The sequence below is a fragment of the Schistocerca nitens genome, chromosome 2, assembly GCF_023898315.1.
Source record: "Schistocerca nitens isolate TAMUIC-IGC-003100 chromosome 2, iqSchNite1.1, whole genome shotgun sequence".
NCBI classification, from domain to species: Eukaryota; Metazoa; Arthropoda; class Insecta; order Orthoptera; family Acrididae; genus Schistocerca; species Schistocerca nitens.
In genome coordinates, this window is record NC_064615.1 from 1,173,862,702 (window position 1) to 1,173,886,716 (window position 24,015).

At 41.7% G+C, this 24,015-nt stretch overlaps 1 protein-coding gene across 1 annotated transcript in view; it reads right to left on the reverse strand.

Annotated features, from left to right (window-relative positions):
• The window catches only part of LOC126235635 (PDF receptor-like), a 483,384-nt gene that overhangs the window by 398,934 nt on the left and 60,435 nt on the right, over positions 1 to 24,015 (reverse strand). The window contains exon 2 of the mRNA XM_049944349.1: positions 1,046 to 1,513. Within this exon, the coding sequence (XP_049800306.1) occupies positions 1,046 to 1,142 (97 nt within the window). The 5' untranslated portion in view covers positions 1,143 to 1,513. The remainder of the gene's footprint in view (positions 1 to 1,045; positions 1,514 to 24,015) is intronic.

Below are 24,015 nucleotides of genomic sequence, written 5' to 3' on the forward strand. Positions count from 1 at the left end.
GTTTAACACCAAACTTGTTCATACATTCCGTTTTGATCCAATAACCGTTGGAATTTGGGTTATTAGAGATGATAATGCAAGTGACAGCAACAGTTGGACGACCAACGAAACTGACACCAAATACTAAAAACAGTATCAGATGTATGTTACAGGAAAAATTGGTGACGGTACTCGGGAAGTTGCCAAACGGCTGAATTTCTGAGAGCCTACCAGCAAGAAAGGAGACCATCAGTAGGACAATAGACTTTATTCGCAGACAGTCCTGAGGAAAACACGCTTATGTCCAACCAATAAAATCCATGCTGTCAGGAAAAATTGATCTTCAGTCATTTTGTGCACGAATAATGATTGCTGGTTTCTGCGATGTCAACTTTGTAGGGAAAAGGGAACGGATGAGCGTTGGGTTTATACCCTAGCCTCCAGCAAAACTTTATCCAAACCTAATACACAAAGAGCCCGCATCGGTTCAACTGAATTAGAAAAAATTTCCCCAGTCCACAGACAAAAGCAAAGACTGAAGGGAATGGTCGCTGGCTGCATGGAAAAAGAACGTGAGTGATGATTATTATCGGGTAAGGTCATATCTTTCTATGCTCAAGCATTCCTTAATGGTGTTTTCCCAAACTCAGACAATGCTGTTCTTATGCAAGGTGGAGCAACACGCCCACAACCAAGCAGACAACGGTACTTCTGAAGAGAACTCTCCTTGTTGTGTGGGATGACTGCGTGGGCCAGACTACATGATGCAGTCTTCATAGAACCTCGTTTACTTAGTAAGTACCAGCATATTGCACGTGTTTATAAGGAATGGAACTCAATCGCTTCTGAAGAGACAGCAGTGCTTGCGGAGAGTTTTGGCAGACGAACAGAAGAATGTCTTCGTAATAAAGGACGCAATACAAATAACTGAAAATTCAAATGTAGAAATGTGTTTTTCTAAAAAATCTCTTAATAACATAAAAAAAACTGAAGAAGTGAGTTAGATATAGAATAGGACCGCAGAATCCCGAGCAGCTCTGAGAGTAGTGCGCCGTGCCGGACTCACCATTGGGCGACACGAAGTCCTGGTACCTGCGGATGCAGGTCTCTAGACTGGTGTTGAGCACAGTCTCAGAGGAGCCGCCTCCCGCCTTCTCCATCATTTGCTGTCACCAGGTGGCAGCAGGTCGAAACTGGTGACTCTCCCAGTCCTCGCAGCGCTATCCATCGGATGGGATAGTTGCCACAATTCTTGTCACAGCACTATGAACTCCACTCCATTAGACACATATTGTGACGAAAGTCTTATTCTCAGCCTCACAAGTAAGAGCGAATGCTGCATTATTCTACCTTCTGTCACGAAGAGTCAGCAGCATCTTGATGTACATGACTCCTTGGTATTATTGTATGCAGCTCCAATGTTCATTTGAAAAGTTTCAGTTGCAACTGCTGGTTTCTTTCGTTTGTGCTAGCGTGCTTGTAACGCTGTCTCTGCCGTTTTAAACCATTAAGTACGTTCTTCATCGTTGGCTGTCTGGAATAAATCAGAGAAAAAGCAGTCAGGAAAAGCACAGGTGAAAAGAGCAAAAAGAAACGAATACTAGTATGAAATTACATATGGCAGTCGACCAATGAGGCTTTTGTACGAACACAACTTGATTATTCGGCGCTGCCCAGTATCTCAAACAATCCTTAGGCACAAAACGGTGTCATTCGTATTTATAGCGTAAAATTAAACATTTCTGTTTTGAAAAGTCAAGGCCAAATAAAAGTGTCCACACGAAAACACTTTCGACGTTTTATTGTTGTTTTATTTCCCTTGGACATTACTGCAATTTTGGCTCTCTTGACATTTTAAGGTGATGTTGCATTATCCTACCACATTTTCACTAAAGGCCGTTATATAGGGTGAGAAGAACACATATGCAACATCTGATCATACAGCGGACATCATGTTAATGCCATGTATGTGTTTCGTCCAATGACAAATGGGGCTTCACATTTGGGTCAGCGATGAAATATGCACGTAGCATCGTCAGATGTTGCATGTCATGTTACTAATTACCATAGCATCATAATCACTAGGAAATGGATAGAGGAGCGAAACTGCAGCAATGAAGAAACTGGAATAAAAGGACATTCAAAATGTGAAAATATTATCATTTGGAGAAGATTATTTTATTTACATATCCAGCAGTAGATCTATAGTATACAAATTATAAAGTAAAATCTTTTACAACTTCACTAAAATATATAATTTTAATACTGGTCTAGATTACTTTCAAAATTTTTAGTTACTCCAAGAACGGCAAGAATAAATATGGATGAACGCATATTGCCTCCAGGAGTCTGTATGGAGTTCTTTCTCCAACGGTTGTTTGATCATACGGTTTGTGATCAAGAATGAATGCCGGACATTTGCCACGCCGGACATTTGCCACGCCGGAAATTTGCCACACTTGCCCCTTCGCCAGGTAGCTTGAGTAGCGATCCCTCGGGTAAGGGACGCCCTTCCCCGCACTACCTCTGTCCGCTTTCAAACCGCCGTCTCCACTTCTTATTCGCTACAACCAGTACATAAGGGACCTTCTTCTTCGACATCTTGGCCAAATATAGAGCTTCTTTCCCGAAATCGAAATATTTATAACTTTAGGGAAACGAAAGCAATACGGACGATTGTGTCAGTATGTAATTAGTTCTGCCAAGTGTAAGTACAGATTCCTCTGTCTGTACGGTAGCTTCCTTTCACGCTTAATGATAGCGATAGAAACAGTCCATCGGCATAGGAGCAACAAGAAAGGAACGATGTAACGAGAATGCGAATGTACGCTAATCATTTCTTTTTGATCACTGCATTTGTGCCTACTTTAATTGAATGATGTAACGAGAATGCGAATGTACGCTAATCATTTCTTTTTGATCACTGCATTTGTGCCTACTTTAATTACTACAACTGCATACCCAAAAGACAACAGGGAAAGAATAAATAGTATGTGAATGTTTGAAAAGAAGAACGACATACTCCATATTAATTGACCCTCTAAAAACATTATTTAATAAAGTGAAGCGGGACAACGTTCATAACATAACTGAAAACATGTTCTCTATATAGAGTTAAGAACATCTATGACTGACATGTCATCTAAAGTCGACTTACAATTTTAAAATGTTAGAAATAAGGAAATGAAGCAATACAGAATGCTGCGCTTGTTAACGTACGTTGTTGTTCTACATTGTTTAGCTCTGGTATTTACAGGGTCACAGGGAAAGCATCTTAGGTTCTGGAGGGAAAAGCCGCAACTGTAATTATCTGCACTACAACAGAAACAAGAACAACAAGGAAAAATAATGTAAGCTCACAATCGACTTCGAAGCAGATAGTTCCTGTGACTTAGTATGGGCAGAGGTTATATTCGACCACCGGAATAAATTAATAACTGGCTTCTTTTACCGACCCCATGTCTCAGATGAAACAGTTGCTGAACAGTTCAAAGAAAACTTGAGTCTCATCACAAATAGGTACCCTATTCATACAATTATGGTTGGCAGTTACTTCAATCTACCTTCCGCATGTTGACAAAAATACATTTTCATACCCTAATGTAAATAGAAAACAACTTCCGTAATTGTTCTAAATGCTTTTTTTAAAATTATTTTTAACAATTAGTTGATGAGGCCATTCAAATTGTAATTGGTTAGGAAAACACACTTGACCTCTTGGCCACAAATAATCCTGAGCATCACGACGGATACAGGGATTAGTGAACACGCAGTCGCAGCGAGGCTCACTTCCGTATCAAAGAAATTCACCAAAACTAAACGCGAAATATATCTATTTATAAAAGCAGCTAAAAATTGGGGTAGCGTCTATCTAAGACATAGTCTCAAATCCTTGCAAACTACGTAAATGAAGACCATATGTGGCTTAAGTTCAAAGAAATAGTATCAACAGCACTCGAGATATTCATACCGAATAAATTAATAAGAGACGGAACTGATCCCCCATGGTACACAAAACACGACAGAAAGCTGTTGCAGGAGCACCGCAAAAGGCACGTATAGTTTAGACGAACACAAAATCTCGAAGACTGGTGAAGTTTTACTGAGGCTCGAAATTTAGTGCGGATTTCAATGCGAGATGCATTTAATAGTTTCCACAACGAAACTCATTCTAGAAATGTGGCGGAAAATCAAAAGAGATGCTGGTCCCATGTTAAGTAAACCAGCGGAAAGGCTCAGTAAGTACCTTTACGGCGCGACAGCGACGGTAATGTTACTGATGACAGTGCCACTAAAGTGGAGTTAGTAAATGCATTTTCCGAAATTGCTTCACCAAAGTAGACGAAGTAAATGTTACAGAATTCTAAATGAGAACAGCTGAAAACATAATTTAGAAGTAGATATTCCTGGTGTTGCAAAGCAACTGAAATTACACTGTCAGTGACACAGGAAATGATCAAATATCTTTTCAGAAAGTCTCTAATGTATAAGAAAAGTAGGTCTAATACATTTGTTTCTGATGTTCTTTAGTAACAATTAATTTTCAGTAGTAAGCTCCTTGCTTTTACTAACCTGTTTAAAGATAATCAACAATTTAGTAAGAAATTTTAATTTTTGAAGGACTATATCTAAAAGTAATTAAGTAGATTTACATCTACTATAAATGTTTTCAACTAAACTTAAATAAAAAATTGTCAACCTTAGGATCAGATCAGTTTTGGGATGTCAATTTTAGCTGCAATTCAAAGGTTCAATTCCCATTTTCTTTTACAAAAGCGTATACTATCAGTTTAACAAACCATGATATTTTAGGTGATAGTTGCGATTCTGAAGCTTCTGAAAATAATTTTAGAACTCACAATTATTTAATAGTATGGCCATAATATTGGAAGGTAGAAACAAGTTATCTTAACGTGTCAACAATAGGGACACTTTTGTGAGGCTTGAAACACTTTAATGTTTACATTAAAGGCTGATTCGCGTCACACTTTGCACAGGTTTTGGACCGTGAAAATGATAAATGACCATTTACCATTTTGGCGTTTGTAAAATCAGCCTAAACACACTGAACTAATGTACAGTCTATTTACAGTTACAACTTAATACTAGCTCCGATAATGCTACTTCAATGTTTTAATAATTTTATCTTAGTAATCTGCGAGGACTCAGTGGTCTTCATAGTTTTTAATACATTATTTTTAAAGTACTTTAGTACAGTTTCTGAATATGGGCAATGGATTTCAAGCAAGGCCTAATGTTGCCAGTCTCTTCATAATTCTTTACGATTCTCTCTATCCTGTCGTCCAGCTTCAAGTACTTCTTCTTCCTCTTCTTACCTTCAAGATTCATTTCCAATTTCATGTACATGCAGTTTGTAAGCTCTGCTTCCTTTTTCAAGTACTCCGCCAAATTGTTGATTCCAGTGGTGAGGGTTTCCAATGATAGTATTTATTTCGTTGCCCCACCCTTCAACAGCATTCGTCGTTCAGTGCCTTTTTCCATAACAGTCCCACATTTCTATTGAGATATCCTCATTCTCTAGCCAGTTATCCACAAAGCAGTCAAAAAATTGAGAGAACCTTCCGTTATCAGGAGCTTCTGCATGAATCTCAATCCAAGCTTACGTCCTCCGGTTTTACAACTGCCAGCGCTGCACACATGCTGACGTGAAGTATTCAATCCTCGTTCTAGCGGTACTCCTCAGTTAGACCGAGAACTCGAATTCTTCTCCATAAACTCTTCTTCATATGGAAATAGAATCCATTTATTTCAGTTGTGGGAAAAACTTGACGAATGGCCGATATCGCAGCTGCCTCAAAGTCCACCTTTACTTGTTTAGGACACCACTCAGAGACTGCCTGTTTTATCAGACGAAACAGACGAACATACGTGTCTTTCTTCGTATTGGGGAGCAGTGCAAATACAGTAGGAAGAATGTTTGTTTCTTTAACCGGGCCTCCGAAGTCTACGTGTATAGTGTAGATCTGTGCAAACTGCTTGCTGCATCTCTTAAATGTCCATCCATAAAAAATGGGAACATGTTTTTAAACTTTCTTTTCCTTTGTTTCCACTAAATATCATTATTCTCAACTCTAATCTATCGTCTTCCAGAAGAAAACTAATGTCATCTCCCATTTTTAAAAGATCTTCATGAAGATCAATTTCATAAGAGTTCTTAGGCTCTTGTTGGTTCTCTTCATAGATTCTGAATTAGGCATCACTGTAACGAAGCCATAAACTCTATTATGTAGATTTCCCATTTCATCCGCGTATATCTCCGATAACTGTGTAGTTTCTTCACCGTCTGGTGGTCCACAGAGATGTTCTAATACGTTCAACACTTCTCCGGTCCTCGAAAGCTGTTTTTCGGCGTAACCACATCCATGTAACAACACCTTGTTTAGATTCCCTCTGTTTAAGATACGCGTAACCTTTGTAATGAGCAGGAGGCCTGCCCTTGTTCGTTATAACAACTTAACAACTTCCGTACTGATGGTCACGTTAGGAACTTCGAAAGCAAACTGGGCGGGCGGGTGAGGAGGAGCTGGTGGATGATGAAGAGGGTGGGGGGGGACAAAGGACCCAACCCTTCGGAGCAGGTAAAGTCGTGTGGCAAATGTCCAGTGTGGCAAATGTCCGGCGCGGCAAGTGTCCGGACACCATCAAGAATAACACGACACATATTAATGGACCTCAATATGGTGTGTGTACACCCCTTGCCTTCATGACACCTTTCACTCTGCTAGGGACAGTTTCAGTGATGCGTCCGAATGTCTGCCATTTAGACCGATACCTGAGAAGGTCGTGATGTTGGACGCAGGCGTCTGCAACGTCGTGAGGTCGCAGAGGTGTTCTACTACGTTCAGGTTGACACTGGGCAGGACAGTCCATTTCAAATACTTTACTACCCACACAGCATTGCCTCACAGATGCTGCTTTTTGACAAGATGCATTATGATGCTGGTAGAATCATCACCTGCAAACCGTTCCTCTACTGTAAGCAGAACATAATGATATAAAATGTGTTCATATCCTTCCCTACTTAGCCTTTTCCTAAACGCACTGAGAGGTCCACACCCTAACTATGAAAAAGATCTCCAAAGCATAACACCATCTCCTCCGTTCTTCACTGTCCTCACTGCACATGGTGGCAGACAATGTTCTCCCGGCACTCGCCAAACCCAAACTCTCCATCGGATTGTCACAGGGTACAGCGTGACTTTTGAATCCCAATCCAGTGATTCATTGATGAGTGGCATCGGTTTCTACACCACGCCAAGTGCCATTTAGCAATTTATGGCTTATGAGGAGCTGCTCGATCACTGAACCTATTGTACCACTCCCTACTCACAGTCACTGAACTATTTGGAGTGCTGAGAGCACTTTGTAACTCACTAGTGATTCCTTGCGCTGATTTAATACTATTTTTACAGCCACCTTCCGCAACGGTCGACGGTTCCTATCCTTCTGTACTTGAAGTCTGCCTAGTCTCCGTTTAGGCGTGGTTTCGCGTTTCGGCTTCACAATCACATCACCAGCAGACGAGTTGGGCAATTTTGCAAGGACTGAAATGTCCCTGATGGATCTGTTACTCATGCGACATCCAACGACTAGTGCATGGAAGAGGTCACTGAACTCTTCTGGCTCACACTCTGCTGTTACTACGTCTCTACTGACAACAGAATACCGTCCGCCTCTTTTCACACAGGTGGTTTCGCATCCCATGACGTCTTGTGAACAATTACGCATGACATATGCATGTACGGATACTTTTGATCAGATAGTATCTGACGCTTCGCCACCACTGGTATAGGTGATCTTTCAAGGATTATGTATGCTCCATTTCTGCTGGTGGCTACTCGCTCAGACAGCTGGGCTTTTCCGTGACCATTACCGTTGTGCCTTGCCATTTGCTAGCGGTGGCCCTCGTTCTCCGTTAAGGCAAGGCAGGAATCCAGCACCCACCCACCTAACCCACGGCCCTCCATTTTCCTGTCAGTGGTGTCATCGTGCCTGTAGAGTTGAACGGCTTCTCGAAACAAACGAATGCGATCCGATATAGAAAGGCACCATACTGGCTGAAGAGAAGCTGAGGGGGCGGGCTGTGAGTCGTGAGCGGGTAGCTCAGTCGGTGAACACTTGCACGCGAAAGGGAAAGATCCGAAGTTCGAGTCCCAGGCCGGCATCCACTTTTAATCCGCCAGGAAGTTTCCAATGGGTATGATAATTCCTTTCCTTTCATTTTTGTGGCTATCCATACTATGCAGCTTACACTTTTAATTTGGAGGATTAAGTGTGTTGGAGAGTATCTAGCCCAGGGTACTTTAATGCAATACTCTTTGTGCGGTCCTATTTCTACATCTACATACAAACTTCGCAAGCCGCCGTATGGTGTGTGGCGGAGGGTATTCTGTAGCACTATATTCATTTCCTTTCCTGTTCGACTCGCAAACAGAGCGAGGAAAAATGACTATAATGTCTATCTATATGACTCTGTATGAGCTCGAGTTTCTCGTATCTTATCTTCGTGTCCCTTTCGCGAAATCTATGTTGGCTGCTGTAGAATAATTCTGCTAGCAGCTTCAAATTCCAGTTCGCTGTATTTACTCAATAGTATTTCTCGAAAAGAGTGTTTCTTTACCTCCGGGGATTCCTATTTGAGCTTCCGAAGCATCTTCGCAGTATCTGTGTGTCGTTCAAAACCTACCGGTAACACATCCAGAAGCCCGCCTCTGCTTTTCTTCGGTGTCTGCCTTTAGTGCAACCTGCGTACAGATCCCATAAATTCCAGCAGTACTCAAGAGCAGATCGCATCGGTATCCTACGTGTGGTCTCCTTTACATGAACCACACTTTATTAAAATTCTCTCAGTAAACCGAAATCGACAATTCACTTACCCTACCACAGTAATCTCAGCGTCGCCCGATTTCACAATGTCTTTCAACGTTCCGCCCATATTTTTAAACTACGCGATTTTGGCAAACAGGGCACTACAAATGCTCCATGTGAATTGCATAGGTTTGCTTTTCCTACTCATCCGCATTTACTTACATTCTCCTACATTTAGAGCCATCTGACACTCATCACACCAACTAGGAATCCTAAGTCATCTTGTATCCCGCTACAGTTACTCAACTTCGACACCTTCCTGTACACTACAGCACCATCAGCTAACTACAGCAGATTGCTGCCCATCCCGACCGTCTGGTCATTTACGTGTACAGAAAACAGTGGTGGTCCTGTCAAATTTCCCTGGAGGTCTCTTTACCTTATCCTTGTCTCTGATGAATACTCGCATACATCTGCATACGTACTCCGCTAGCCACCTAGCGGTGAGCAGCGCAGGGCACAATTCGCGCCAAAGTCATTTTAACCAACCGCTGTTCCACTCGCGGATCCTACAAGGGAAAAAAGACTGCCCGAACGCCTCAGTACGAGCTCTAATTTCACTTATCTTTAAATGGTGATCATTGCGCGATTCGGAAGTTGTTGCTAATAATATATGCTCTACATCCTCGGCGAACATCGGATTTCTGAATTTACTGAGCAGCCCCTTCCGTTTAGCGCGTCGTCTACCTGCAAGTGTATCCCACTTCAAACTTTCTATGATATTTGTAACGGTCTCACGATGGCTAAATGTGCCAGTCACGAATATTGCTGCTCTTCATTGGACTTTCTCAATCTCTTGGATGAGACAAAGCTGGTACCGGTCCCATACAAACAAACAATACTCCAAAACTTGACGAACCAACGTATTGTAAGCAATTTCCTTTGTTGAAGGACTGCATCCCTTCAGGATTCTACCAATAATCCGCAATCTAAAGTCCGTCTTGCCCGTTAGTTATGTAACCTGATCTTTCCATTTGAGATCATTTGGATTAGTCACACCCAGATACTTGACGGATGTTACCGCTTCCAAAGACTGGGCATTTATTTTGTACTCTTACATTACTGGTGATTTTCGCCTTGTTATACGCAGTAGAATACACTTACCAATATTCAGAGATAACTGCCAGTCATTACACCAAGGATTTATTTCCTGCAAATCCTCATTCATTTGTTCACTACTTTCCTGTAGACTACAGCATCATCGGTAAACAGTCCAATGCCGCAGTCAACCAGATCGTTTACGTAAATGGTAAAAAGCAGTGGACCTATTACTCTGCCCTGAGGCACACCCGAAGTTACGCTTGTTTCTGTTGAAGTCAGCCCATTCAGGACGACACACTGCTCTCTGTCTGTTAGAAAGCTTTCTATCCATCCGCATATTTCATCGAACTGAGTCGAACGACTTTCGAAAGTCGAGAAATATGGCATCAACCTGGGAGCCGGTATCTAGAGCCTGTTGCATATCACGCACAAAGAGGGCTAGCTGTGTCTTGCATGACCGCTGTGTCCTAAAACTGTGCTGGTTTCTGCAGATTAGCTTCTAAGAGTCCAGAAAGATCATTATGTCTGAACACAAAATATGTTATGATTCTACAACAAATCGATGTCAGTGAAATTGGTCGGTAATTATGGGCATACGATTTTCTACCCTTTTTATAGATTGCTATGACCTGGGCCTCCTTCCAGTCCCGTGGAACTTTCCGCTGTTCCAATGATCTCTGATAGATGATGGATAACAATAGTGCTATATTTGTAGCATAGTCAACATATAATCTTACTGGGATACCGTCTGGGCCAGATGCCTTCCTGGCGTCTAAGGATCTTAACTGTTTTACAATCCCAGATACACTAAACACCATGTCAGCCATCCTTGCGTTTGTTCGATAATTGAAAGGGGGATGGTGCTGCAGTCCTCTACCGTAAACGAGTTGTTGAAAGCTAGATTTAGAATTTCGGCCTTCTGTTTATCATCATCCGTTACATTACACGTACTGTCAGCAAGAAAAGGTATTGAATTATTTCTAACGTTCATAGATTTTACGTACACCAAAATTTTTGGGGTTAAAACATAATCTACAGATAAAATAATGTTTTCAAATTCTTTAAAAGAATCTGTCATTGACCTTTTGACCGCTGCTTTCATTTCGCATAATTTCTGTTTGTCAACGGGACAGTAACTACATTTAAAACGACTGTGCCATTGACGACAACGTACGAGGACAATTTGCATTACTGTGTGTGTGGGTCAGGAGAGAGAGAGAGAGAGAGAGAGAGAGAGAGAGAGAGAGAGAGAGAGAGATTATAGGCTTGGTTGTTAGGGAACGACACACATCTCTTATGCCTTAGAGTACGAGTGGTGTCTACCTGAACCCACCATTTTCTTAGTTTTCTTTTAAGTAGCAGTGCCAAGTAGTACACTGAGTTATTTCTACGAAACTAATGCGTTACAACAGCCACTTGTTGTAGCATTCACGTTCAACGTGCAATGAAACAGTCAGCCAGAGATTGTGCTGTGTGATTGCAGGAGATGGTCACATGTGTTTTTTTATGGTAATGGTATTGAGGAGATACCTGACAGTGAGTATATCCAGAGGTATTGTAACGTTAATTTAAGCTTGTGCTACAGCTATTATCAGTGATTTTGATATGAAACTACTTGAGCAGTACGTACGCTTGATATAAATTTATTAAATTTTGAGCTCATTTTTCCTTGTTACATCGGACTATAATTGGTTTTAGGCGTTATGAATTCATGGAAGTTTCAAGATGTGTGATTGTGCTTAGGAAACATGTGAAATAGCTTAAATATGAAATCATGGATGGTTGAAAACTGTTTTTCCCAGTGGTTCGAAAGCAAAATCAGCTCCTTAAAAGAATTGATTGATAACTTTTTGCCAGTTTCTTATTGTATTCTTTTTAAAATTATTTTTTTTCATATCGTTAGAACTCTAAGAGTTAAAGTTTTTTGTCTGCACCTTTAAAACTAATTGCCAGACGCACGGATGGAAGCAAATGGATTTGATTCTGCCCCCTCCTCCATTCTCTGCAAGAACATTTTACTAGAAGCGTTTATATTTTTAAATTCGTGAATTCCCAAATTCCTCAGTTACGTTTTGGAGAATAAGGTAAAATGAAAAGTAAAGACCTCGAAAATGGTAATAAATCGTGGAAAATTACAGGCCGTGTTTTGCACAGGACACTTTTCAGTTGCTTGTCTTAAAAGTGGTCCGGGTGGCTGGGTTTGAAATGTGACCGGCTGCAGAAAACATCAGCCACAGGCTGGTCGTATTCGCTGTTAACAACAGACCCGACACTCTTTGTGAGCCTACAGTTAGGACTGTCAAACTACAGGAACGCAAGACTAAAACAGAAGGACCCTCCAATAATAAACATGTAACACAAATGCTGACTTCACGAACGCAGGCGGAAGCGACTGAAAAAAATTCTTTCCTTCGTGTGCATTTTCGCACTTAAATAATCTACGGATTTATGTTGAGAATTGCAGTGCTAAATGAAGTACTGTTAAAAGTGATGTCTCACTACTATTTTATATTGCGTAATTCTTTACGTTGTCCAAGTTGTTCGAGTTCATTGCTATTACGCACTTTACTTGTAAAAACATTGCCCGCATCCCGTGGTCGTGCGGTAGCGTTCTCGCTTCCCACGCCCGGGTTCCCGGGTTCGATTCCCGGCGGGGTCGGGGATTTTCTCTGCCTCGTGATGGCTGGGTGTTGTGTGCTGTCCTTAGGTTAGTTAGGTTTAAGTAGTTCTAAGTTCTAGGGGACTGATGACCATAGCTGTTAAGTCCCATAGTGCTCAGAGCCATTTATAAAAATATTCATATTTCAGATTATCGATTACAATGATGGTGTCCTGCAAGGCTTTTTTCGGGAAAGCTCTTGGTGCCTGGAGCTGGTTATGAATGCCTGTGCAATGTATCCCTTAGGACAGTGCGGCGAAATATGTTGTAAGTGGGCTATGGCAGCAGACGACCGACGCGAGTGCCTTTGCTAACAGCACGAAATCAACTACAGCACATCTCCTGGGCTTGTGACCATATCGGTTGGGCCCTAGACGACTGGAAAACCGTGGCCTGGTCTGATGAATTCTGATTTCTGTTGGTAAGAGATGATGGTAGGGTTCGAGTGTGGTGAAGACTCCACGAAGCCATATACCCGAGTTGTCAACAAGGCACTGTGCAAGTTGGTGGTGGCTGCTCATCACTGTCAGCTGTCTTCACTTGGAATGAACTAGGTTCTCTGGTCCAACTGAACAGGTCACTGACGGTGAATGGTTACGTTGCGCTACTTCGAGACCATTTGCAGCAATTCATGGACTTCATATTCACAATGAAGTTTTTATGGTTGCCAGTGCGCAGTGTTATCGAGCCACTATTGTTTGCGACTGGTTTGGGGAGACATTCCGGATAGTTCGAGCGAATGGTTTGGCTACTCAGATCGTCCGAAATGAACACCATAGGAAATGTGAGACATAGTGGACAGGTCAGTGAGTGCACAAAGTCCTGCATCGGCGACACTTTCGCGATTATGGACGGCTTTAGAGGCTGCATGGCTCAGTACTTCTGCAGTGGACTTCCAACGAATTGTTGAGCCCATACCACATAGATCTGCTTCACCACGCCGGGAGAACGAGGCCCGACGCGATATTGGGAGGTATTACATGACTTTTGTTACCTCAGTGTAGGCTGCAGTAATTATTTGTGTACGTACCGAAGTACCACGTACAGAAATATGTGGACTTATACGAGTTATAAAATGTGTTATATAGCACTTAAGGGTGTAAAATGCGAAACGATTAGAAATGGTGCACAAAGCAGAAACTCATGTCTAACAACAACAAAAAAGTCGTACAACAAAGTGCAGAAAATGGATGAAAGTGCTTATGAGGGGCTCTAGAGCGCAAATCTTCCTGTGACTCTCGAATCTGTCACTCGACTGAGACACTAAGAAAAAAGTTAATTAATTATAAAAATAAAAGTACCATATGTTTCAGCGAACACTATGCCCTAGGTATGACTCTCCCCTATGGCGTATCTGTAGTGTATACAGTAGCTGGAAGTGAGAAATGAATGAAATAGCCATCTATAGTAAATATATACAAACATCAAAAAAAGGTTTGCGTCACTTCGGTTCCGAGTGTTCCGGAACCTGTACAGAAAATTGAAATAGAGATAAACTAAACATCATTTCCGCACTTTTTATTGCTCATGAAAACCACACATTGCATGTTGTACCATCTTACAGCGAGACCTTCAGAGGTGGTGGTCCAGATTGCTGTACACACCGGTACCTCTAATACCTAGTAGCACATCCTCTGTCATTGATGCATGCCTGTAATCGTCGTCGCACATTATCCACAAGTTCATCAAGGCACTGTTGATCCAAATAGTCCCACTCCTCAACGGCGATTTGGCGTAGATCCCTCAGAGTGGTGGTGGGTCACGTCATCCATAAACTGCCCTTTTCAGTCTACAGGGTGTTACAAAAAGGTACGGCCAAACTTTCAGGAAACATTCCTCACACACAAAGAAAGCACATATGTTATGAGGACATGTGTCCGGAAACGCTTACTTTCCATGTTAAAGCTCATTTTATTACTTCTCTTCAAATCACATTAATCATGGAATGCAAACACACACCAACAGAACCTCCTAGCGTGACTTCACACACTTTGTTACAGGAAATGTTCAAAATGTCCTCCGTTAGCGAGGATACATGCATCCACACTCCGTCGCATTGAATCCCTGATGCAGCCCTGGAGAATGGCGTATTGTATCACAGTTGCCACAATACGAGCACGAAGAGTCTCTATATTTGGTAGCGGGATTGCGTAGACAAGAGCTTTCAAATGCCCCCATAAACGAAAGTCAAGAGGGTTGAGGTTAGGAGAGCGTGGAGGCCATGGAATTGGTCCGCCTCTACCAATCCATCGGTCACCGCATCTGTTGTTGAGAAGCGTACGAACACTTCGACTGAAATGTGCAGGAGCTCCATCGTGCATGAACCACATGTTGTGTCGTACTTGTAATGGCACATGTTCTAGCAGCACAGGTAGAGTATCCCGTATGAAATCATGGCGGTGAACTAAAGAAGTACAGTACATACTGACGAAACTAAAATGAGCTCTAAAATGGAAATTACGCGTTTCCGGACACATGTCCACATAACATCTTTTCTTTATTTGTGTATGAGGAATATTTCCTGAAAATTTGGCCGTACCTTTCTGTAACACCCTGTATACCAGGCATGTCTGGAGAATATGCTGCCCATTCCAGTCGAGCGATGTCGTTATCCTGAAGGAAGTAATTCACAAAATGTGCAAAATGTGGACTTCGCCATGGACGTCGGGAGTGCAGTTGCTCATCATGCAGCCTATTGCGCACAGTTGGAGCCTTAACACGACGTCCTGTGGCTGCACGAAAAGCATTATTAACATTGTGGCGTTGTTGTCAGGGTTCCTCCGAGCCTTAATCCGTAGGTAGCGGTCATTCGCTACAGTGGTAGCAACGAATGTCATCGACACTTCCTGTCTCTTTGTATCTCCTCCACGTCCGAACATCATCGCTTTGGTTCACTCCGAGACGCCTGGACACTTCCCTTGTTGAGAGCCCTTCCTGGCACAAAGTAACAATGCGGACGCGATCGAACCGCGGTATTGACCGTCTAGGCATGGTTGAACTACAGACAACAAGAGCCGTGTACCTCCTTCCTGGTGGAATTGCAGGAACTGATCGGCTGTCGGACCCCATCCGTCTAATAGGTGCTACTCATGCGTGGTTGTTTACGACTTTGAGCGGGTTTAGTTCAAATGTTGAAACGTGTGTGAAATCTTAGGGGACCTAACTGGTGTACTGGTGAGGCTACCTGTTGGTAGGGGTATATAAAGCAAGACCCGTCTTGGGTTCGAACCTCAGTTTCTAATCAGTGACGATGGAAGGAACCGAGAAAGTAATGCAGTGAGTGAATAAAAACAAACAGTGAAGTGTGACTGTCAAAGTGATACAGTGACAGAATATAAATCGAAAAAAAGGGTGAAAAGTATGTAAAGAGTACTTAGTGTATTTGTTGGTAAAGAGTTGATTTGGTTTATATTTGAGATAATGCCCACTCGTAAAAGAGAAGGAGATCTTGTCAGTGCTAAATCGAAACGCTGAATACAAAAAGAACAGCGAAAAAACGAAACAGACAAAGAGAGCGAAGCACGTTTAAGTTTCCAACAAACCACAATGAGCGCCGTGAGAAACAGAGAAACCGAAGAACAACGAAATGAAAGTATTTAAAAATCAGGAATTTTGGTACAATCTTATAATAAAGGAATGTGAACTCAAGCCAGCCATAAAAAATAACACCTTACGGGAAGTGCGGACCGGGACAAGAAAACAGTACAATCTAACAAGTGAGGCGTTCCACTACGACGGCCGGCCGTAGTGGCCGAGCGGTTCCAAGCGCTTCAGTTTGGAACCGCGCGATCGCTACGGTCGCAGGTTCGAATGCTGCCTCGGGCATGGATGTTTGTGATGTCCTTAGGTTAGATAGGTTTAAGTAGTTCTAAGTTCTAGGGGACTGATGACCTCAGAAGTTAAGTCCCACAGTGCTCAGAGCCATTTGAACCACTACGACCCGACGACAGAATATCACAAACACAAATAGGTCGTCATCGTAAAAATGAATAATATCTGCCAATTTTGCAACACGAAAAAAAAATTAAGTACTGAAACAGCAGGATTCTTTTGCATGCATATAAAAATTTGATTGCCCCCACTGGAAGCACATCCGCAGGAATTTTTACATACATGACCGGGGAAATGTAGAAGCGTACAACGCCTGCTTCCAAATGACTTCTTTCGGTGTCACTTCAGTCAACACTAACAGAGATGAAATCGATCATGCTTTTTCCGTTGAAGGTCAAATATATCACAAATGGGATCATTACTACCGCTAGCCGACGAACATTGTGAATTTATGTAAGTTTATTTCATCAGAAATGAAGAAACAGAGCCGTGCGGAGTGGCCGCGTGATTCGAGGCGCCATGTCAGGGGCTGTGCGTCCCCTCCCGCCTGAGTTTCGAGTCGTCCCTCGGCATGGGTGTGTGTGTTGTTCGTAGCATAAGTTAGTTTAAGTAGCGTGTAAATCTAGGGACCGATGACCTCAGCAGTTTGTTCCCTTAGGAGTTCACACACAATCGAATATTTTTGAAGAAACAGAAATTGATCGACGATGCAAAAATATCAGTGCATTGGGACGAGAAGTAGTCCAAGATGTACAGAGGATCTTACACGATTGCAATCAATTGATTCACTTACTCAAAACAGCAATAGACCGAATGATTTCTGATGACTACGAAGTTATAATTGTTGTTGTGGTCTTCAGTCCTGAGACTGGTTTGATGCAGCTCTCCATGCTACTCTATCCTGTGCAAGCTTCTTCATCTCCCAGTACCTACTGCAACCTACATCCTTCTGAATCTGCTTAGTGTATTGATCTCTTGGTCTCCCTCTACGATTTTTACCCTCCACGCTGCCCTCCAATGCTAAATTTGTGATCCCCTGATGCCTCAAAACATGTCCTACCAACCGATCCCTTCTTCTAGTCAAGTTGTGCCAGAAACTTCTCTTCTCCCCAATCCTATTCAATACCTCCTCATTAGTTACGTGATCTACCCACCTTATCTTCAGCATTCTTCTGTAGCACCACATTTCGAAAGCTTCTATTCTCTTCTTGTCCAAACTGGTTATCGTCCATGTTTCACTTCCATACATGGCTACACTCCATACAAATACTTTCACAAACGACTTCCTGACACTTAAATCTATACTCGATGTTAACAAATTTCTCTTCTTCAGAAACGATTTCCTTGCCATTGCCAGTCTACATTTTATATCCTCTCTACTTCGACCATCATCAGTTATTTTACTCCCTAAATAGCAAAACTCCTTTACTACTTTAAGTGTCTCATTTGCTAATCTAATTCCCTCAGCATCACCCGACTTAATTCGACTACATTCCATTATCCTCGTTTTGCTTTTGTTGATGTTCATCTTATATCCTCCTTTCAAGACACTGTCCATTCCGTTCAACTGCTCTTCCAAGTCCTTTGCTGTCTCTGACAGAATTACAATGTCATCGGCGAACCTCAAAGTTTTTACTTCTTCTCCATGAATTTTAATACCTACCCCGAATTTTTCTTTTGTTTCCTTTACTGCTTGCTCAATATACAGATTGAATAACATCGGGGAGAGGCTACAACCCTGTCTCACTCCTTTCCCAACCACTGCTTCCCTTTCATGCCCCTCGACTCTTATAACTGCCATCTGGTTTCTGTACAAATTGTAAATAGCCTTTCGCTCCCTGTATTTTACCCCTGCCACCTTCAGAATTTGAAAGAGAGTATTCCAGTTAACATTGTCAAAAGCTTTCTCTAAGTCTACAAATGCTAGAAACGTAGGTTTGCCTTTTCTTAATCTTTCTTCTAAGATAAGTCGTAAGGTTAGTATTGCCTCACGTGTTCCAACATTTCTACGGAATCCAAACTGATCTTCCCCGAGATCCGCTTCTACCAGTTTTTCCATTCGTCTGTAAAGAATTCGCGTTAGTATTTTGCAGCTGTGACTTATTAAACTGATAGTTCGGTAATTTTCACATGTGTCAACACCTGCTTTCTTTGGGATTGGAATTATTATATTCTTCTTGAAGTCTGTGGGTATTTCGCCTGTCTCATACATCTTGCTCACCAGATGGTAGAGTTTTGTCATGACTGGCTCTCCCAAGGCCATCAGTAGTTCTAATGGAATGTTGTCTACTCCCGGGGCCTTGTTTCGACTCAGGTCTTTCAGTGCTCTGTCAAACTCTTCACGCAGTATCTTATCTCCCATTTCATCTTCATCTACATCCTCTTCCATTTCCATAATATTGTCCCCAAGTACGTCGCCCTTGTATAAACCCTCTATATACTCCTTCCACCTTTCTGCCTTCCCTTCTTTGCTTAGAACTGGGTTGCCATCTGAGCTCTTGATATTCATACAAGTGGTTCTCTTCTCTCCAAAGGTCTCTTTAATTTTCCTGTAGGCAGTATCTATCTTGCCCCTAGTGAGACAAGCCTCTACATCCTTACATTTGTCCTCTAGCCATCCCTGTTTAGCCATTTTGCACTTTCTGTCGATCTCATTTTTGAGACGTTTGTATTCCCTTTTGCCTGCTTCATTTACTGCATTTTTATATTTTCTCCTTTCATCAATGAAATTCAATATTTCTTCTGTTACCCAAGGATTTCTATAAGCCCTCGTCTTTTTATCTACTTGATCCTCTGCTGCCTCCACTACTTCATCCCTCAGTGCTACCCATTCTTCTTCTACGGTATTTCTTTCCCCCATTCCTGTCAATTGTTCCCTTATGCTCTCCCTGAAACTCTCTACAACCTCTGGTTCTTTCAGTTTATCCAGGTCCCATCTCCTTAAATTCGCACCTTTTTGCAGCTTCTTCAGTTTCAATCTGCAGTTCATAAATGAAAATACAAGCTGCGACGCACTTGTACAACGAAGAGGGGGACGACTACAACGCATCACACAGACACACAGTTCATATGATGCCCTTCAATATCTTTTTATGTCTCTTCTCAGAGAGGACGGATATCATTTTAATGTCAAACAAATCCAACCTGAATCAGGTGTAGAAATAAACAAATAACTTACTTGCAAGGAGTTATATGTCACATTCTAAACACTCGCCGTTTATTCCAACAGTTTGTGGTAGATATATATGGAAAAATACAAACACAAGACTGAATAAGAACACAAGACTGAATAAGAACAAATCACTGACGGGGGGGACACATCCACCTTCGAGACGCAGTCTCAAATTGCGGAAACGTTGATGACACAGAAGAAATGGTAATCCTACCCTCATCATACATAGAAAGTCCGAGACACATGCACGAATACGGTCAAGATGCCATGACGTACATAAGAAAATATGGACGACCTGACATCTTCATTATGTTCACATGCAACTCGTCGTGGCCAGAAATCAAAGAACAACTAAGATACGGACAAGCTCCCATGCATCGATACGGCATAATAGGCTGAGTTTTCCGATAAAGACAAATGAGATTTATTGAAGTCATCACAAAATCTATGGAACCGTTGGATACTGGATGTCCACAGTCGAACGGAAAAATCGAGAACTGCCTCACTGTCTGGTACGGCTACACGACAGAATTCATCCCAAAGAAATCGACAAACCATCCAAGCACGACTTCCCAATCCACAAGAAGATCCGGAACTGTACGACATAGAAAGGAACAACGATTCACGGACCACGCGAGTCATTAAATCCCGATTCGCCATGTATGACTGATGGAAGATGTAAAAAAAACCTAAAACCATACTTGGACGATTGGACGACACACAAACCACAGCGGATTTCTAACCCAAATACAGAACATGATCACTCAAAAGCGGTGGCTCCACACAGCAAAAATACCAATACGAGGAAGCGACGAAAGAGATAATCAATGTGTAGAACCTTATAAGACACTACATTCTAAAATGTGCCAAGCATGCATAAACGTAAAATACCGCAGTTCAGTGAAATCCATCAAATAGTCTGTAAGTACAGGGTGACAATTATTGAAATATGAAAATAAACGTAAATTAGTTACAAACTACGGTGTGCACACACTTAATTCAACATGTAAACATCACTACAGATATTCTGATTTAGGTTGCGAAATGTTCGATATGCCTGCCATCGTTGGCGATGATGTGGCGCAGATGAATAGCGAAATTCTGCATGACCCGCTAAAGTGTCGGAAAATCGATGCTGTCGATTACCTCTTGAATGGCGGTTTTCCGTTCAGCAATTGTTTTGGGGTTATTGCTGTACACTTTGTCTTTAATATAGCCGCACCAAAAGTATTTCAAATAACCAAAAACAGCGAACAACAAAACAGAAACGACGACATCCTCATCTACCAAATGGGGGGATACACAAACAGTAACGAAGCAATGTGGCGGAGTTTCGATTTTCACACGCACGAACGCGAATCTGCTGTGCAACATTTAAAAGTACATTTGAAGAATGGACAGAGAGTTCACTCCACAAAAGACACCACCAGAAAAATTATAAACAAACCACCTCAGAACACAACATTAACAGCTTTTTACCAGCTACGCCAAACGGATCCATTCGCGGAAACATTACTGTATATCGACGTCCCTAGCTATTGAACGTGGAACGTAAGAAGAAAAATCTTTCAGGCATGAAAACAAGGATCTACAGTAGCAGATCACCCAGCAATCATGAAAACTGACGCACTATGCCGAGACTATAACGTACATCCGAACAACACCGAATGTTTCTATCTCTGGATGTTGCTGTATGCAATACGGGAACAAACAGCTTTCACAAACCTCAAGACTGTTGACGGTTACCTATCACAGGCGTACAGAGCAACATGCCCACGCTTAGGACTAAAGCAAAATGACAACCACTGGGAATTAACACTACACGAAGCCACACAACATCCTCAGCTGAACAGATGAGAGATTTATTCGCCATAATTCTAACAACATGTAACCCATCAAATCCAAAACATCTATGGACTCCTTCAAAGAGAGTGTGCGTAATGGCATACTGCACCAAATCTGACAAGCTCATCCTAAACTGACCATAGAATTCAACAACAACATCTTCAATAAAAACTCATTCGCCTAGAATCAAAATGCTTAGCAATGAACAACCAGACCTGCACAACATGGGATGCAAGAACCACGGAAAGATGCTACCAGTGTGCTAAACTGCGAAATTACAAAGGAGTAAAGCTACATCAACGAACTAGTTCAATACATCGCTCACAACAAACCATTCCTCAATGGCAGTCAAAAGTGAATTTACAAAGTTATCATGGACCGGATTGACAACAACACTGCCGGCCGAAGTGGCCGTGCGGTTAAAGGCGCTGCAGTCTGGAACCGCAGTACCGCTACGGTCGCAGGTTCGAATCCTGCCTCGGGCATGGATGTTTGTGATGTCCTTAGGTTAGTTGGGTTTAACTAGTTCTAAGTTCTAGGGGACTAATGACCTCAGCAGTTGAGTCCCATAGTGCTCAGAGCCATTTTTGACAACAACACTGGTGGGATTATTTACTTGCACGCACCAGATGGCACCGAGAAAGCTTTTCTACTAAACATACTACTGGCGGTAGTACGTGATAAACAACACACCGCACGTGCACAGGCGTCATCCGGCATTTCAAACACACTTACGGAAGGAGGACGAACTGCCCATTCCTCTCTACAGCTACCGTTGAATACAGCCGAAGAAAAATTCCCGGTTTGTAAAATCTCAAGTGCATCTTGGGCTAAAATTATGTGCTGGGATAAGTGCACGATGTCACATAAAAAAATCATTCGAATCCATGGACAGGACATTACAAGACTTGCGAGGAAACTCTGATGTGATGGGAAGAACTCTATTCATGCTCTCAGGAGATTTCCGACAGCACTTCCAGGTATCCCCAAGTCAACATCAGCACACAAGGTCAATGAATGCTTAATAAATTAAAATCCTTGGCCACACATATAAATACTCCGACTAACAAAAAATACGAGAGTTGAATTGTCGAAAGACGAAGCAAGAGCAAATTGTGGCCTCATTAAACTCAACTGCGATTTCTGCAACAGAGTCACTGTTGCAAACTAACTCATTGACCAAATTTATCCAAACAATCTTCAGAACTATACCAATCCGGACAGGCTATCTGAAAGGCTATTTCGGCAAGTAAAAATAATACTGTCAACGATATCAACTTTAACATTCAAAAGAAAATTCCCGGTGAAGAGAGAATACACAGATGATCAACACGATGCTAAAGGTTGACGAAAGTGTGAAGTACCCTACAGAATTTCTAAACTCTTTGCAAGTATCAGGAATGCAATTACACTGTCTCCGACTTAAAACTGGATATCAGACCATAATATTCAGAAAACTCAACTCACCAAAACCATGCCCTGGCACAAGGTTGATCGTCAAGCAGCCGTCGAATAACATCATGGAAGCCGAATTTATGACTGGAAAGTACAAAGGACACACACTATTTATCCCCATACTACCACTGATCTCAACTGAACTATCATTCCAATTTAAAAGACTTCAATTTCCAGTCAAATGAGCCTACAATTTTACAATTAACAAAGCAGAAGGAGAAACTTTGAAATGCTGCGGCATTAACCTAAAATACTCCTGCTTCTCTCACAGTCAACTACATGTAACTCGGACAACGAAACGAAAAATGTTGTTAATAACAAGATTTGTAAATAGTTAGAAAATGCTTTCAATAAAATTCTTGTTACTTCTTATACTTTTAAAGTTTATCCTTGTGTCCCAGTTATCACACAATCTCATATAAACACCTTGAGCAAAGCCGGGTACCCAGTTAGTACTAAATAATTTTTTTATGAAGCAGTATTGAACATGAGGGATAAACCTAATTACGTAGAGCTGTTCCAAGCAGTCTTTCATTGTATTCCGGAGGGTGGTTTCAATTTTGCCACACTGCTCCCCTAAAACAGGAACTATACCCTTTAGTATCAGATCACATGCTATATTTTTAAGCAAAAATTTTATGCATAAATAATGGAAGAGATATGCGGTATAAAGGTGCTGTTCTGTCTTATATCTAGCAGCCGGCTTTTTAACTACGATAGCATGACAATTAAATAATTAGACAAATTTTTCGCTGACATGTTGCCCTTTCACGAACTGGTAATTCAGAAAACCAGTTCGTACTCTTACCACAGATTATCGAAAGAACAAAAATATTGTGTATTCTGATGTTTTGAAAGTGTATTGTGCACAAAAAATTAAAAAGAACTTAAAAACAATAATAATCAAAAACGGAAACAATCGTATTATATGTGCTAATTATAATTTTGATTTCATTATCTTCAGTGTTGGCGATGTCGCAACGAGTAGCGAAATATTTGTGTCTTGGGACAATTCCGAGGGATACCCCAGATTATTCCCCACATGCAGTTCCCATACGTATTAACCAGTGGTGAAGCATTGCCGGATTCACCAGCGCTCCTATAAAAACTGACAGTCTCATTATTTCACCCATGTCAGACGTAG